Consider the following 17,612-nt stretch of genomic DNA (forward strand, 5'->3'; position numbering starts at 1 on the left):
TTTTATACATCCACTTTTTTAATTTTTTTCTTTGTATTATTTTATTATAAATATATTTTTCTATTAATGAGTTCTATTTATATGCTTTCCTCTTTATACATCAATTTAAGCTTTAGGATCAATTGGTTAGTTAATACATTGATTTTACATTAATTATGAATCAACATCAATATTCAACTAAAAATAATAAAGGAAAATGAAGGAAACAAAGAATCATATGAGAGTAAATGGAGGACATGTATTTATGAAGTCCACTCTAAAATCCTAGCAAGTTTGATTAATGAAATCTGGGGATATTCTTATAAATATACAAGTGTAATGGAAGGTTAGTAATTTCCAAAATTATTAGAACAACCCCGTGACACTACGACAACTATTATCCCATGATTGTTGTCACATAATATGGTGGTTAATACATCTGACCTTGGGTGTTTATTTGCATTCAAAAGTTAATCAATCATGATTACCTATGATGAAGAGGTTCATAACATTGCATCAATCAATATTTTATTAAATCAGTCATGTCATGACACTTGAAAGGAGTATAGTTGGTCGCCTGTCATTCACGTATAACACTATATACATGGATAGTTTACAACGGGGGCAGTGTTTGAATATCTAAATTTTATTTTTAAAATAAAAATATAAATTTAAAAAAAATAATTATTTATTTTTATTATTTTAAACTTTTATTTGATTGAAAATTTCATATTATATTTTTATTTTAATATAATTAATACAATGTTATTTCAATTGGTGTTCAATATGATATAAAATTATCGATTTTATGGTTTACTATGAAATTGGTATTCTAGAATTAGGGAGGATTGATCGAAATTACTTAATGTGATGTAAAAGAAAAGGAATCGTTAGTCCCACATTGGTTGGAGTCAAAAAAAATTTAATTAATACAGAAAAAAATTATCTTTCTCACGTGAGGTATTTTTTAAGAGACAAAACTGTGAGGCCCAAAACAGCCGATACAGCTCTCAAATTATGATCTGTAGGTCAAAATGGACAATACCTTATATATCGAGCTATAAACTCTGGACTGTAATATTGCTAAATCAGGATGATTCATCATCATTTTTTCATTTATTTGAGAGAATAAGATGAAATAAATTTTTATTTTATCCAAAATTATCCAACCAAATATTAATGGAAAAAATTATTTAGACAAGAATGGTTATTTGTCCAGGAAAACTGCCTCGGTAACTATACAAGCAAAATTACCGGTGCAAGAAGCCATCTAAAAAATGGTAGCTATTATTGGAAAATAACTAACAAACTATATTATAAGTGGGAAAAAAAGTGTCATTCAAGGTCTCTCCCACTTTCGGTAGGACAAATAACGCCGTACCTAGCCATGAAGCTCGACTATCACAGTAATATATATAAAGATTAGGATTAAGCCTCTAGCGCGGATTATATACCTACTCTACATAATTTTTTGATATTATTTGGTTACATTTGGTGCATCATCAAATAATTTTAAAAAATAATATAAATTATTTTTAAAATAAATTATCATTATTAAATTATTAATTATATTAATTATTATATTTGATATATATAGATAACGTTGCAGTAAAATTACTGAAAATTTTTATTAACATATTTAGTATGATAATCATATTATTGATAATATGAAATTAAAATTTTAAAATATTTCTAATAATTTTATCTTGATGCTTTTCTTTTTTCTGGTGAGAAATAATAGGAGTAGTATAGGTGTGATGGTAGCATGGAGAAGTGGCAGGCTGAAGCGTATGGAGAACCGCGAGAAATGAGGGGGTGAGGAGAGAACGGGCGCATGTGGAGCTATGAAGGTGCTGGGGATGGACATGGAAGAGCCATGAGGGGGTGGTAGGAGATAAAAACAGAGGAGCCGCAGGCAAACAAAAGAAGATGGAGGAGTCATGAGCTGGGGTAGCATGTAGAGGGAGGTGGGAGAGTTGGATAATGGATTTTATATGATTTTTTTGAGAAATAATATTGTCCAAAATTTTTATTGCAACATTATCAAAGAAGTGATAATCTGGATGGCCATCTCTTTCCAGAGCTATCAGATTGTCTCCGATGAAGTAATCTGGATGATCCAAACAATCTGAATTACTATTCAAAAAGCATATCAAATGCAGCAATCTATATTATCATATTAAATTATCAGTAATCTGGATAGATTGCTAGCTACCAAATATAATCTTAAATATTTGATTTGGTATCTCAATTATTTTTTATTATAATTATTTTGTATTTTTTTTATAATAATTATGAATATAATGATAATTGTGTTTATGATCTGGATGATGACTATTGTTATTTGAGTTGTGGTTCCTCTTATTGGACCAATTATCGTGGTATGTGAATAATAACTATGTACAAGTTGTGAAAATTGATGGAAAAACTATCTCAATGTATCTCCCATGCTGTAAATCTATCTCCAAATTTGCACAATAAATTACAAGTCCTCTTCAAGGCATAGAAACGGAACTTCCTTCTGATCAATCATGGTATGGTCGGCATCTACCAGGTTGAGTTTTTTTTCAGTATGAATATAATTCCTATGCACGTATTATTTTTGGTACAATCTAAGCAGATATTGTTAAATTCTTCTTTCCATTTGCAGAATCACTATAATAAAAATAATCTTTGACAATAAATTACTTGTGATATTTTTTGTTATATATCACTAAATTTTTTTATCATATTTTGATAAAAATATCACTATCTTTCAATAATTTTTTTATTAACGATATTTTATTATAAATACTACTATAAATTTTTATTTATGCATATAACTTGAAGTACAAACTATTATTATGACATTTAACTAATATATATATCGATAAATAATATTATAATTTATAAATTTTTAAAAAATTATGTTAAATTTTAAATTATTAATTTTTATATAGAACTTGATTTGATAATATCGATCTTATAAAATATGTTATTATATGTATATATTCTTAGTATTACTTTAATGATATGAATAAATATTAATAAGTTAAATAAATTATTTTTATATTTTAATAATATAAATTGTAGCTCGGTGGTTAAGAGTATTGACATTATAATTTTAAGGATACTTATATATATCATTAAAATAAAAGTTTTTATCAATATTTTTTTTAAAAAATATCGATAATTAATTATCGATATCATCTTAAGATGATTTAAGAGAAAATATTATTAAAATATTAATAAAAATATTTATAATATTTTTTATGATCTTGAATGATGCCTAAAAATATTATTAATGTGCATTTTTATTGTAATGAATATACATCCATTCCATGCTAGGTGCTGCAGAGAGCGATGCAACGTGGATGATACTGATCCATACGACATGTAGCATACGTTATTGACTTGTCCGCGCAACAGGCTTTGTCACGAAGCGATGGGTACGAACGGTGTTCGCTTGGCGGTAGAATGTTCCCTCGTTCTAGATAGTTTATAGCAATTGGCGGCTGGTAGTCAGAAGCTTATCATGCCAACTGGAGTTCTATATGTATTTTGATTAATCTAATATTGAAACCTAGTAGCTTGGTTAAATATTGATAATTATTTTCCATAGGATTACTTTTGCTCGCCCCTAAATTTGACTTTTAAACATACTACAAAGACATAGAAAAAAAGAAAATAGGCATGCACGATGTGGACAATCTTTTAATTCAATCAACAGATTAATCTGGGAGCAATTATAATTACATGATTCTGACAGCTTATGTTGTAGGCCTACGCACTTTACCCTGAATTAAACTAATTCTTAGCTGACAGTTATCTAGACTCGTGAATAATTTCTTAAATAATTATAGGCATATAGATACACACACTCCTGGATCATATTATATTTACAAATAAAGGTACATAAGCATTGAAATAGACACTCATCATTTATCTGATTAATATTTATCAGTATCTCTTTATCGACTAATAGGCATGCACGATGTAGACAATTTGATGAATTGAGTCAATTTAGATTAGACTGATGAAATAAAATAAGTCGAAATTTTACCGACTATGTTTGACATACGGTTAATATTTGACTGACGACTTTCTCGATATTTTATGGACTATCTTAATCTCAAAATATTAGAGATCGAGCGACAGTTATTCGGTACAGATATTAATTATTCACGATTGTGGGACGTAATAATCGTCTATAAATAATCCGTTACTCGATTTTAATAATAATTAATGAGATAATCGTTTAGTAAATGTCATGATCTCTACGTTCCGAATTCTACGAACGGAAGTTACATAGTAACAATACTCTCTATTTTATATAAAATAATAAATAAAAAAATTAAATAAATTTTTAATAATAAATTTTTAATTTTTATATTTTAATTTTTTAAATATTTTTTTTTGACTAATTTAAATATCAAAAGACCTCTCGTTAGATGACTTTCGATAAGTGAATTATATCTTGCAAGTTTTCTGCCATCAAATAGTCAGGTACAATACTTTGGCTCGCAGCCGATCAATTTGTCAGAGATCAGCGGCAACAGTACATAATATAGATTACCTACAAGGATTGTATTTGAGGAGAGTATGGCCTTTGAGGATGGTTATGGTCGTGGATTTAAATGAAGTGCGATAAAGCCTTACAATGTACTGCAATCACGGGATGGAAAATAAGAATCTTTATGCCATGGTTGAGATTATCAACACGAATTCAAACATGATCAGGGGAGTGTTTACTTTTCACGCACTAAAGAAAGATAAAGCGCAATAACTGACTTTAATCATTAACTTTTTGATATTTATTCATTTATAAACAACTTTAGTGCTAATGAACTCTCATTCTATGGACTTGTCTTTGTCATAACTTTATCTTGTTTATTTCTACAAATGGAATTATATTATTCTCGAAGTAGTCTCACCTCCATTAACTACAACCACATCATCGATTGAACCAATAAATTTGAATTCTTTTTTCTTCTTTTGAAAAAGAAAAAACTCTCCCCCTCTCTCTCAGAGTAGTCGATGGTAGCATATCTTTTTAATAGTGCTAGACATAATTCCTCATCTACGTTACTGACTCTAACGACCTCTCTTTAAATGCACGTACGTCTCCCTTTTCACTATATATATCTTCTTGAATGAGATTTTGCTCCGTAAAGAGAAAAAAATAACATTAGGAATGTAAATGGATCGCATTAGATTAAATTATTTTTAAATTTAACTTCAATTTGAAATATTTTAGATTTGAAAATTTTGTTGCAAAATCAAACCGAATACTCTACTAGTCCAATCTAATCCAGTCCAAAAAATTTAGATTAGATTAGACTGGATTTATGGACTTTTATATACACTAGACTACAATTTGGATCATAATTCAAAAGCAAGTTATATGAATTTGATTGGAATCAGAATCCTACGATTGTTGAAGTTTATAGAATCTTACGATTCTACAATCCGATCCTACGATTCGATCCTGATTTCTGAGAATCTTTCATCGATCCTAAGCAAGATTCCGATCTTGATAACATTGTATGTTAGTACTACTACTAATAATTTCATATTACACTACCTTTTCTATATCAAGAATATTATTAGTAGTATGTTTATTTACTGTTTAAAATAATCTAGCTGAATGATAATGATATATGTTTGTTATGCATTATATATGTTCCTTTCTTCTATCCCTTCCTATTAATCAATAACTATTTGTGGCTACTAGCTTGACACCAAAGAAGAATTCGATTCAATAGTTTTTGTTACTTTTATTATTAAATTTTTATTTAATTTTTATTTTTTTATTATTCTTAATTATTACTATATTGTTAAATTAAATACATCATTATTTATTAATTTTTTTTATAAACATTAGTGTTACATTTTATATTATATTTAGTTTATAGTATATTTATTCTATTGTATATTTGAAAAAAAATTATTATATATTGATATATGATACCTTTTCTATGTTCATATCATATTAATACAACTAAATTATATATATTATTATATTAAACTATATTATATATATTAAATTATATTGTATATATTATTATATAAGTATTATATTATAATATTAAATTATTATATATACATATATATATATTAAATTATATATATTATTATATTAGTATTATTTTATAATATTAATTTATTATATATATACATATATGTATATATAAAATCTAAAAGTTCAAACTAGAAGAATGGATTAGATTTGGTTTGGACTAATAGTTTGAACTTTGGATTGGATTTGAGTTTTGTAATATTAAATTCAATCCAAGTCTAAAATTCAAAATTTTTAAAAATTGACTCCAAATCTAAAATTAAAGTTCAAAAATCCGATCCAATCCTCTAGTTCGGTTTTGATCGATTTGGATTTTGAATTTTTTTCAATCCACTTACACCCCTAAATAACACAAGTGCACAGGCAAAGTTGAGAAAAAACCAAGTTACATAAATAATTAGAAAACTTTTATTAGCTTACGGTTCAAATTCAATCATGTTTTTCCTATATGTATGTGTGTGTATAATATGTATACATTTATATATGCACATATATATATGTATGTATGTATACATATATTATCTAACATTGGCAATGAGTTAGTGACCTAAGTCTTAGCAAATGAAGTCTAACATGTGTATTGTCATATAGATGGACATCATCTCTCAACATGCTTATATGTCTATATTTCTTTTAATTTGATAAATACACTCTTAAGACAATGGAAAAAATATAGTTTGAACCCTTCAAATTTTCGTGAGAAATACTTAATTAGTACCGATGCTTTAAAAATTTTTAACTAGACCCTAGAAGTTAATTTATCATGTTTTTGGTCCTGTCGTCCAATCTCTGTTACGCAATAGTAAGCATCATATATTAACTAATAGATACTATTCTTCTCAAAATATCCCTCCTCTGATACATAAAAGATTCTTTAATTAACTCCCCCACTCCTTTACCCGATTGTCACCAACCACCGAAGGTTGAAATGGAGGATCCTTGAGTCAATTGTCTTCAACCCCTGTAGCTCCATCATCAACTGCAGTACAATGTTGCATGCTTCTTTTCCTTCAGCAATGTTATCTTGGCATGACAATCCATTTGGGCAAAATACGGCTTCATCACTGGTGATGTATCAGAACTCAGTCCTCGTTGAGTGTAGGCAGCTTTCGTTCGTTTAATTCTTCTTTAGCATTGTGTAGACCTTCGTAGATTTGAGATAGGGCTGCGACCGATGGCACTGGGCTCAATCGAGTTTAGGCCTAAGGCAATCAAGAACCGACAATACTATAGGTGATTAGGGGCAGGCTGAAATGAAGGAGGCTAAAGGAGAATGTGGGGAGTGGGAAGGGGCCCTTGGATTGTCTTACGGATGCAGAGCTCTCCTCCATTGTCTTTTTACTGTTTGAGGTAGAGAGCATGTGTAACAACTTATGACTTCATCTAAAAAGATTAATTGGAAGATATTATTTAAGTTTTTTGATCATGTATAAATTTTTTGGTCTTGTATGAACATCTGAGGTCTTCTTAACAAATAACCGATGTGAGACTAAATCAACTATCTACAAGTTCTCACAATACGTATAATAAAATCACCAACTCTACCATCATTGTTGGTAGCATAGGCAATAATTTAATATGAGAAAAGGGAACCTAAAGAAGAAAATAACAATAATATAGAGGAGTGTCAAAGGTATAAAGAGGGATTGGAGTACTTGATGTTGACTCAGAGAGAGTAGCATATCCATGTTTAATCTCCTCATCATCCCCACTTTTACTCCCCCCACTCCTCGAATTGAAGAACTAAGGATCGAGGGAATAAATTGAAGCTCCAGAACTCAAACTCAAACCCTAATTGGTTTTTGCTCAAATTTGAGAAAACCAATGTATAAAAGATATCACTCTCCGTTGATTCTTTAACTCTTCAAATGTATCATCAATCCGATAGGTTCTCCCCAACCACCTAGTCTGAAGGATGATGTTGGATAGTGTATGGAGCATGGCATCTCTTTTTTGTACTTCACAAGCAAGATGAAGGCCTAATCACAAAAGATGATTGTAATGCACTCAATATGCTCCTTGGTGGATAAGTTTTCTTCATCCTTTTCAATCTCTAAAGATAATTGGTACTTCAGTAGAGAATTGATGGAACTCATAAAAAATATGATGAAGAGGAGGAAGAGGATCTAAAGAGTAGATGGGAAAGATGATGAATAAAAAAAAAAGAAAAAGGAGGAACCATGAGTGAGTAAGAAAGCAATGCGGAGAATAAAAGGTATCACTGAAGATGGTGAGGATATGCTGAAATTTTTTTTTTTTATTAATTTTTTTTATAAATTTTTATAGGATGGCAAAGTATTTAAGTTCTTTATGTATATCCATTAATGACATCAAAGGGCCAATATTGGACTGTGCATATGGCAAATTAGTTTCCCAATCGAGAGTTTGAATGTGGGGCAAAGTATAATCTCTCAGCTCAAAGTCCACCTGGCAATAAATCGTTAGACGTGTTAGGTCTTTGTTTTTCCTGCCTAACCTGCTGATATTTGTTGGATTTCCGAAAACAGAGATGGTGGTTTTCCAGCTCGAACGTTTCCCTTCCCAACCCTCGCCCGCCGAGTTACCTCCTATTCCCCTTCCACGTCTCCTTTCTCCACTCACACTTCACCGGCTGGCGGTAGCCTCGTACCCCTCCCACTGGCCACTCCCGGTTAACCCCCCGCTAATTCTATAAATGCCTCCTCTTTCCCTCTTCCCCAGAGAATAAAAAAAAGGCCCCCTTCTTCTCGTGTCCTTCGGCCAGCTTCTTCTAGGGTTCCGGCGAGTTTTTGTTCTAGGGTTTGGTCGCGAGTGCATGGCAGTGAGCCTGCTGCAGTTTCATGAGGTGTCGGACCTCTGCATCGGGAAGCCGGCGGTGAAATCTCTGCCGCCGTCCGCCACAATCAGAGAGGCCCTCCTCGCCCTCAAGAGAGGCGAAGAGAGTTTTGTCAGCGTGTGGGTCGCTGACCGGGCGTCGCCGGAGAAGAAGGCGTGCGCCGGCAAGGTCTGCATGGTGGATGTCCTCTGCTACCTCTGCTCCGAGGAGAACATCTCCTCCCCCGCAGCCGCCCTCGGCGCCCCTGTCTCTGCCCTCCTCCCCACCAAGGACTCCTCCCTCGTCCGCCGCGTCGAGCCGCATTCCAGGTAAAATATGAACCAATCCGCCACCCGATGTCTCCCTTTCCGATCTTTTCTGCGTTCTTGATCTCCCCGATCTTGGTTTCTTTGGTGTCTTTCTTCCCTAAAGTTTCCTCTTTTTTTGAAAAAAAAAAAGGTTCCTTTCGGGCAAGTTTATTTCTTTTTTTTTTTTGATAGCTCTGGATGGTTTGGTTTTCCCTCTCTTTTCGAAATTGTCAGACTTTTGGACCAGTTTCTGGTTCGATTTAGTTGATTTCTTCACATGCTGTTGTTTTGGTTGTTTAATTCGATCTTTTTTTTGGGATCGGCAGCGTATTGGAAGCCCTAGACGTGGTCTTAGACGGAGCGCAGAACCTGGTGGTCCCCATCCGCTCCGGCGCCGGACGGAAGAAGCTCCCCGGCGGCGGCGGAGTGGCGGACTTCTGCTGGCTGACGCAGGAGGACTTCGTCCGCTTCTTCCTCAACTCGATCGCCCTCTTCTCCCCAGTGCCGGCACTCTCCGTCTCAGATCTCGACATCGTCCGCCCTGCCGCACTCGCCATCCGCCCCCACGACCCCGCCCTCACTGCGCTTCCCGTCATCCGCCGCGCCCTCGCCGACCAGACCTCCGTCGCCGTCGTCACCGACGACGGCAAGCTCATAGGCGAGATCTCCCCCTCCACACTTGCCCACTGCGACGAAGGCGCTGCCGCCGCGCTCGCCGCCCTCTCTGCCGTTGACCTCATGTCCTGGATCGACTGGTCCGGCGCCCCGCCGGAGTCCGCCGTCCGGGCCGTCAAGGCCCAGCTGAGGGAGAAGGGCATGGCGGGGATGATCGAGCTCCTCGAGGCCGACCTCTCGCCGCCCTTCTCATCCTCCTCCTCCTCCTCCACCTCTTCGTCCTCGTCATCCTCCGACGAGGAGTCCAGCCTGGCGGCGGAGCGGCGGCCGCGGAGGCTTCGGTCGGCGGGGAGCTACTCGGCGAGGATGGGTCGGCGGTCGGAGGAGGCGATCGTGTGCCACCCGGGGAGCTCGCTGATGGCGGTCATGATCCAGGCGCTGGCCCACCGTGTCAGCTACGTCTGGGTGGTCGACGACGACTACGGCCTCGTTGGCATCGTCGCGCTACCGGACATACTCAGTGTCTTTTGGGAACTGTTGCAACAGCCTTTTGAGAGAGAGTAGCTGGTCGTGGAGAGAGAGAGAGAGGAGAGGAGCGTCTTGTACCGCGTTTGTGTACACTTGTGAATATTCCACCTGACTCGTCCGTGTCTTTTATTTTCTCCTTCACGTGGAGGGAACGAGGAGCCAAAAAAGCAGCATCATATGTTTTGTCTGTCAAGTCCTTGTTGTTAATGTTGTTGCCATGGATATATGGTTGCTAAAATGTTCGAAGCTACGTGTTGTGATGTTGGGGGGTCGGTTGTGTGAGAGTGGGTGTGTGTTGGCACTTGGCAGAGCGACGGATATTTGTTCGACTTGGATGGATGGCTAAGATGAGTAAAGATGGGTTGACACAGCTGGTGTCACTACCAAAGCTGCTCTGGCCAGCCTGGGGGAAAGGAGTGGAGAGATCTGTCCGTGTGCCTCGGAAGGAGTCGTCTTTGAGGTTGGAACAGTACGTTGGCAAGAATGCCCGGGCGTTTGAGATATCTGATCATCGGAACTGAAGAACCGGAAGACATACAGGTGGGTTCGAGCGGCTTGGGAAATGCTGTTCGAGAGGCAGAGTGGCAGGGGTGAATGCAGACTGGGCATTTACAGCTCCCTTGCCTCTTTATAGGATGGTAACTTGCTTAGATTTTTCTTCCACGTGCCAACTTTAAACGTGTGGCAGTTGTATATAAGATGAAATTCTCAGAACTTCCGAGCTTTGTGAAACCAGCTCGGCCCTCTTGACATTTTGATCTCAAAATTGCCTGACAAGCTGCCATGTTAGATTTCAGTTCCGCCTTCGCTTAACCATAGTTCATATTGTTCTAGCTCTCTGGGAAAAAGCTTTCAGAACGGACGTGGTCAAGACTGCTGGTAGCTGCAGCATGTCTTACGATTGGTGAGTACAAACTAATAGCTTTCATCATTTATGATGTGTCCGGCGCCACAATTAGTGGAGGCCATTGAATCGCTGGACCGGCAGATCCAACCGTGGCCCAGCTTTCATTCTTTCACATTGTATTGAGATGAGTTGGAGCATCAGAATTGTAGGTATCCAAAGCTAGCGAACTACGAGACCATGTGCACTCGAGTTGGGCAAATCTTTCTGAATGCAAGCAACTGAGAATTACTGAAAAGCCTTCTCTGTTTAGATTACTCTAGCAGAATCTCCTGTTAATGTCTATTGAGACATCAGCTAACCAGGAGATGTCAGTATTCCTTCAAGCACCTCTCTTTCGCTGAAAACAATTACAGTTTTTATGTCACGCTAGAAGTGCTTATCTAGGAATTGACTTGAAATAATTAATGGACTCGCTTTAGTTTATCCTGGTTAAATTCTCGCAGGAAAATTCATTCATCTCTAGAAATTTTGTGGATTCATAAGCCAACTCCCAGAGCATTTATATAATCATGTCAGCATGGAGAGCAAGGTTCAATCAAGATCAGACTGGATTTGCCACTCAATTGCTAGACCAAGTGTGGAAAATCGATGTTTCACTATCTGCATGCTAAAAGCCTAAATCAATGCAATTTTCTTTATTAAGCATACGATTGTTGTGGATGCTTTGGCTTGTTTGAATGCAATAATGTGCATTACCTTGTGTCTCAGCTAATTTGATCGCGATGTTGCTTGATGGAACATGGCTATCTCCTAGTATAATTGAAAGAATTCATTTGGTCCTCTCCTGTAATTTAAATAAATGGTACAAATATTGCCTCTGATCTATCTATGTTATTATTTCTTTTTTAATTAATGGTAGTAAAGATTAGAGAAACATTATGTTCATGCATCATGTGGATACTACGTTGTGCACATAATATACAGCTAAAGACCGGCATGCACAATGCATCCACTCCCACCCCAAAGTACCTTAAGGTTGGGATCTCATTTGTCCACATAACCACCATAACGAAACCCATATTGTTTGGGATCTTATCAACATGTAATTTCTTTGAAATTTTTATATTTGTGATTTATCAATACACTCACTTCAGGTTTATCTTTCCTAAACTTTTCTTATTCCTAAACTTTTCTTAGGAAAGAACAATTACATTAAAGCTAGTGCATCGAACCAATGTTCTATTTTTGGACAATTATCACTGACAAGGCCTTGAGCTATGATGGCTAGTGTCACAGGACTGATTTTCGTCCAGAATTTTTGCAAGAATACAAGCCTTGTGCGGTACTAGATCCACGTCTAGTTCAGCCTCTCAGTACTCTCCTCCCACAAGGGACATGATATCAAGGCACATAAGGAAAATATCACAGATTTCCTTTATTTCAATTCCCACAATACACTGGATAACAGAGACCCGCCCACAGTCTCTCCAAATATCCCAACGTACCCACTCCTGCCTCCACTAGTCAGCAAGCAGGGTATACATAGGCGGTGGACAACTTCTCCCAACCACTGGGAACCAACTCAGAACCGTTCCCATTTATTTGGAAGGCAACTGCTCCAAGGAGTTGGGAGCCAACTTCTATCAACTCCCCCAAACTGCTGTTGGACAGCAACTGACCAAGGCAACCAAAGGCAACTGTCGGGCCAACTCAGAATTTCGTCCAACTGCATGCCAAGGCCCGGGCTGCATGCGCCCAATGCCAGGCTCGGGTGCCACCCTGCGCACCCTTGCGAATTCATGCGCGCACGCGTCCGGCCGTGCGTGCCCATGCGCGGGCTGATGCCACGCGCTCTGCTGTGCCGTTGGCTTGCGCGTCCTGCTGCCGCGCGCGCCTTGTGCCGCACGCCTCCGGCACCATGCGCATCCCTCTACGCATCCTGCTGCCGCGCACGCCCTGTGTTGCGCGCGTCCTGTGCCGCACGCCTCCGGCACCATGCGCATCCCTCTGCGCATCCTGCTGTCGCGCGCGTCCTGTGCTGCGCGCGCCCTGTGCCGCACGCCTCCGGCACTGTGCGCATCCCCTTGCGCATCCACCTGCCGCGTGCGCCCAGTACTTGCCGCGCACACCCTGCTGAGCGGCGCGCTTGAACATGGCGCCAGTGCGCTGCCCATGCGCACCCCAGCGCGCGCCCGTCCATGGTGCCGCGCGCTGCTGCATCTTGGCACCTGTCCGCTAGTGCCAATACTCGGCCTGGCCATACGGGCACCAGGCCATGCCTTATCCTTGCAGAGCTCCGCCAAGCCTCTGCGCACTTGGGATTGGCACGATAAAGGCATCAACCCGTGCCATCCCAGAAAGTCGGCTAATGGGACCGTGACAAACCTCCGCCACCCGAAGATCCCGACGTCTTCGGAGGGAGGTGTGACAAGTAAGTTTAGATCGCCTCTCCAAACTGCCACAAAGAAGTCTCCTTCTCCCAACTAGCCTCGCTCTCTGGTTCCCCTTTCCATTGGACCAAATATTCGGTCCTTCTGTTCTTCTTGCTGTGTCCCAAGGTCCGATGGTCAAGAACTTTCTCCACCTCCTTATCAAATTGTTGTCTTATTGTCGGTGGGGCTCGTTGCATCTGAATCTTTGAAGGATCTTCATCCTCATGAAAGGGTCTTAAATAACTCACATGAAAGGTTGGATGTACCTTTAGCCTTTCCGGCAGATGTAATCGATAGGCGACATTTTCCACCTTCTTCACCACTTCAAAGGGCCCATCATACCTTGGAATAAGACCTCGATGTACCTTCTTACTGTTGATCTTTTTTCAGATTTGAGGAGTCAGTTTCAGCAGAACTTTATCCCCCACATTAAATTCCAAAGGCCTGCGCCCTTTATCTGCATATTTCTTCATCCTCCTCGCTGCCTTATGGAGACTGTCCTGTGCCTCCTCCAACATTTCCTGCTGATTGCGAGCAAATCGATAGGCTGCCGGGCAGATTCCCCCAGATTTTTGCAAAGCAATTTCTTGAGGGGTAAGAGGTTGGCGTCCCGTCGCCAACTCAAAAGGACTGAATCCTGTTGCAGAAGATCGATGAAGATTATAGCAAAATTGAGCAGTGTCTAACAGCTTCAACCAATTCCTTTGGCTGGCTGTCACATAGTGTCTGAGATACTCCTCCAACAATGCATTCACCCTCTCCGTCTGACCATCAGTTTGAGGATGATTTGCTGTGGAGAACTTGAGTTTAGAACCCATCAATTGAAAGAGATAGGTCCAAAACCTTCCCGTGAACCGAGCATCTCTATCACTGATGATATCTGAAGGCAACCCGAAATGTTTCACCACATTCCGATAGAATAAGTCCGTAGCAGTCTCCGCTGGACATGCTTCCGGGACTGGGATAAACACAGCATATTTGGAGAAGCGATCAACAACCACCATGATAGAAATCATACCTTCCATTTTCGGGAAGCCACTGATGAAATCCATGGATACTAAAACCCATGGCCTTTCTGCAATCGGCAAAGGTTGTAGGAGACCCGCCTCCTTGCGCCTCTCCACTTTGTCTTGTTGGCACACCAAGCAAGACCAGACATAAGCCTCAATGTCCTCTTCCATCTTCGTCCATACAAATGTACGGGACAAGAGAGCCATCATGCGCTCCCTTCCCGGGTATCCTGCCCATTGGGAATCATGGGACTCCTTCATGAGTTGTCTTCTCAAGCCTCCGCCATCAGGGACATATAGTCTATTGCTTTTGCCCACCAATAGACCATCTTCAACCCAATATCTTCGGGTCACACCATCCCGAACCTGTTGAAGCAGCTTTTGGTAGCCTTTATCCGACTGCGCCATCACCCGAATCCTATCGGTGAAGTCTGCTTCCACAGAAGAAATGGCAGCAGCCATTTCCACAATGCCTTTCCTACTCAAGGCATCAGCAACCTGGTTATGCCTCCCAGGTTTATGCTCCCATTCCATGTCATATTCAGCCAAGAATTCCTGCCACCGAGCGTGTCTAGGAGACAGCTTTTTCTGCGTCAAGAAAAATGTGTTAGCCACATTATCTGTTTTCACCACAAACCTGGTACCCAACAGGTAGACCCGCCATGTCCTCAAGCAATGCACCACAGCCAGCATCTCCTTCTCATGGGCAGAATATCGCTGTTCTGCCTCCTTGAGTTTCCAACTTTCAAAGGCAACTGGATGTCCCTCTTGCACCAGCACACCTCCAACAGCTTTATCGGAGGCATCGGTATGCACTTCGAAAGGCTTCACAAAATCGGGCAACTTCAGCACTGGTTCCGACGAAACAGCCACCTTCAATTCCTCAAAGGCCTCTTGGCACCTTTCGGTCCAAACCTATGGTTGATCCTTCCTCAACAACTCTGTCAATGGGGTAGCCTTCTTTGAATATCCAGCCACAAATTTGCGATAATAGTTTGCCAAACCAAGAAAACTTCTCAACTCGGCAACTTTGGTAGGTGCTGCCCAATCCAGAATGGCCTGCACCTTCTTTCGATCCATTTTCACCGTGTCATTGCCCACTACATGTCCAAGGAAATGGATTTCTCTGCAGCAGAATTCACACTTTTCCTTCTTGACATATAGCTTGTGTTCCCTTAGTCGATTGAACACCAGCTTTAAGTGCTTTTGATGTTCTTCCAAAGAACCACTATATATGACTATATCATCCAGATAAATAACCACAAACTGATCGATATAATCATAAAAAACATCATTCATTAAGTTGCAAAAAGTTGCAGGTACATTTGTCAAACCAAATGGAATGACAAGGAACTCATAGGATCCATACCTCGTAACCATAGTGGTTTTAGGTTCATCCCCCTCGGCAATCCTCACTTGCCAATATCCCAATCGTAGATCCAACTTAGTGAAGTATGCAGCCTTGGATAAACGATCGAATAAATCTGATATCAGGGGCACTGGGTACTTATTCTTAATGGTGACTTTGTTCAGGCCTCTGTAGTCCACACAGAGCCTAAGAGAACCATCTTTCTTTTCCTGGAACAACACAGGGGTACCGAAAGGAGCTTTAGATGGTTGTACCTTTTTCGCATCCAGCAGTTCGCCCAACTGCTTCTTCAATTCAGCCAACTCCTTAGGCGACATTCTGTAGGGAGCTTTGGCAGGAGGTCTTGTGCCGGGCACAAGATCTATCTTGTGGTCCACAGCACGTCGAGGCGGCAACCCTTTTGGCAATTCCGAAGGCATCACATCATCGAATTCCTGTAGGAGTCCAGCCACCTTTTTTGGCACCATTGCTGTCTCATCAGGGCCCACATCAACGAGAGCAGCAAGGTAAGTTACTTGGCCCCGCTTCCATCTGAAGCGAAAATTTAGTGCAGGGGCAAAATGATAATTTTAAAATTTTTTCAAAATTACTATTTTACAGTGAAATTATTAATTAATCTCATTAATTAATACTAATTAACCCTACACTAAGATCTAAATATGATACAACAGCATGCATTTAAATTTGAAATTCAAATTTGAATCAGTAAATGTTTTACAGTACTGTGTTCAGAACACATCACCTTTTGCGGATAGTCGATCACTGCAATCTGATCACCGTCGGGGGGCTCTGATCGTCACGTCACAGCCACACAAATATCTAATCTCTGCGGATCATCCACACGAAGCTTCCGTCTGATCAACTCCTCACGAATGCTAGTTCGTGATTTCACTCTTTTGATGGCAGATGTTGATCGAACTCCTTCGATCGATGTGTGCTGACTTCTCGGATGCTCCAGATCGTCTGCACAGTTGCTTGAGAGGCTGATGGATCTCTCTCTGAAATTTAGTGGACTCGCGACACTCGTGGCACACCAATCTCACTTCCCGAACCCTAGGTAGAAACCCTAGGGTACACACCAAAAACCCTGCGCCCAATTTTCTCTCTTTTCTTTCTTTTTCTCTCGGAAGGTTTTGGACCTTCACCTTATGCAGAAGCCTTCCTCACGCCTCAAAGTTTCTCTCCTAAAATTTTTTCGCACGTCCCACCTTTCTCCTCTTTTTAAAACAACGTCGAACGTGTCTTATCCGCGTGAGAGGATAAAGACAAGAGGTTACACATTTGATTTCAAATCAAATTTGAATTCAAACGAAAACCAACTTATCCCTATCCTTTTGGGCGTGAGAAGAGAAGGGGCGTGGCTCTTTGTGCGTAGACAATATTTCACGAGAAACCTTTTCTCGTGTAAGTAATGTGGCGCACAAAATGGATAAGGATGAAAGGGCAAGTGATAAGTTATCCATTCAAATTCAAACATGCTTTGAATTTGAATGGCTAACTAATTATTTTATCCATCCATATGGCACACAAATGAGGGCGTGGGGAAGGGTTTTGCGTGAGAAAAATTTCACGAGAAGTTTCTTCTCGTGAATTCAAATGGGTGCAAGGAAGTTGGGTGTCGCAGGGAATTTAAAACAAGGTGGTTTGATTCAAATTGAGCCAACCTAGTTTA

General features: G+C 39.4%; 1 protein-coding gene across 1 annotated transcript; it reads left to right on the forward strand.

The window, feature by feature from the left end:
• Positions 1–8,724: 8,724 nt before the first annotated feature.
• LOC105055500 (CBS domain-containing protein CBSX5) lies at positions 8,725–10,475 on the forward strand. Its single transcript, XM_010937342.4, has 2 exons — positions 8,725–9,160; positions 9,466–10,475. Exons 1-2 carry the CDS (start codon positions 8,832–8,834, stop codon positions 10,316–10,318), a joined length of 1,182 nt encoding a protein of 393 aa, XP_010935644.1. The 5' UTR covers positions 8,725–8,831; the 3' UTR covers positions 10,319–10,475.
• Positions 10,476–17,612: the final 7,137 nt, after the last annotated feature.

The sequence above is a fragment of the Elaeis guineensis genome, chromosome 12, assembly GCF_000442705.2.
Source record: "Elaeis guineensis isolate ETL-2024a chromosome 12, EG11, whole genome shotgun sequence".
NCBI lineage: Eukaryota > Viridiplantae > Streptophyta > Magnoliopsida > Arecales > Arecaceae > Elaeis > Elaeis guineensis.

Coding starts and splice junctions, on each gene's coding strand:
- LOC105055500 (XM_010937342.4), top strand. CDS start 8,832: ATGGCAGTGAGCCTGCTGCAGTTTCATGAGGTGTCGGACCTCTGCATC. Junction 9,161..9,465: donor CGCGTCGAGCCGCATTCCAG/GTAAAATATGAA, acceptor TGGGATCGGCAG/CGTATTGGAAGCCCTAGACG.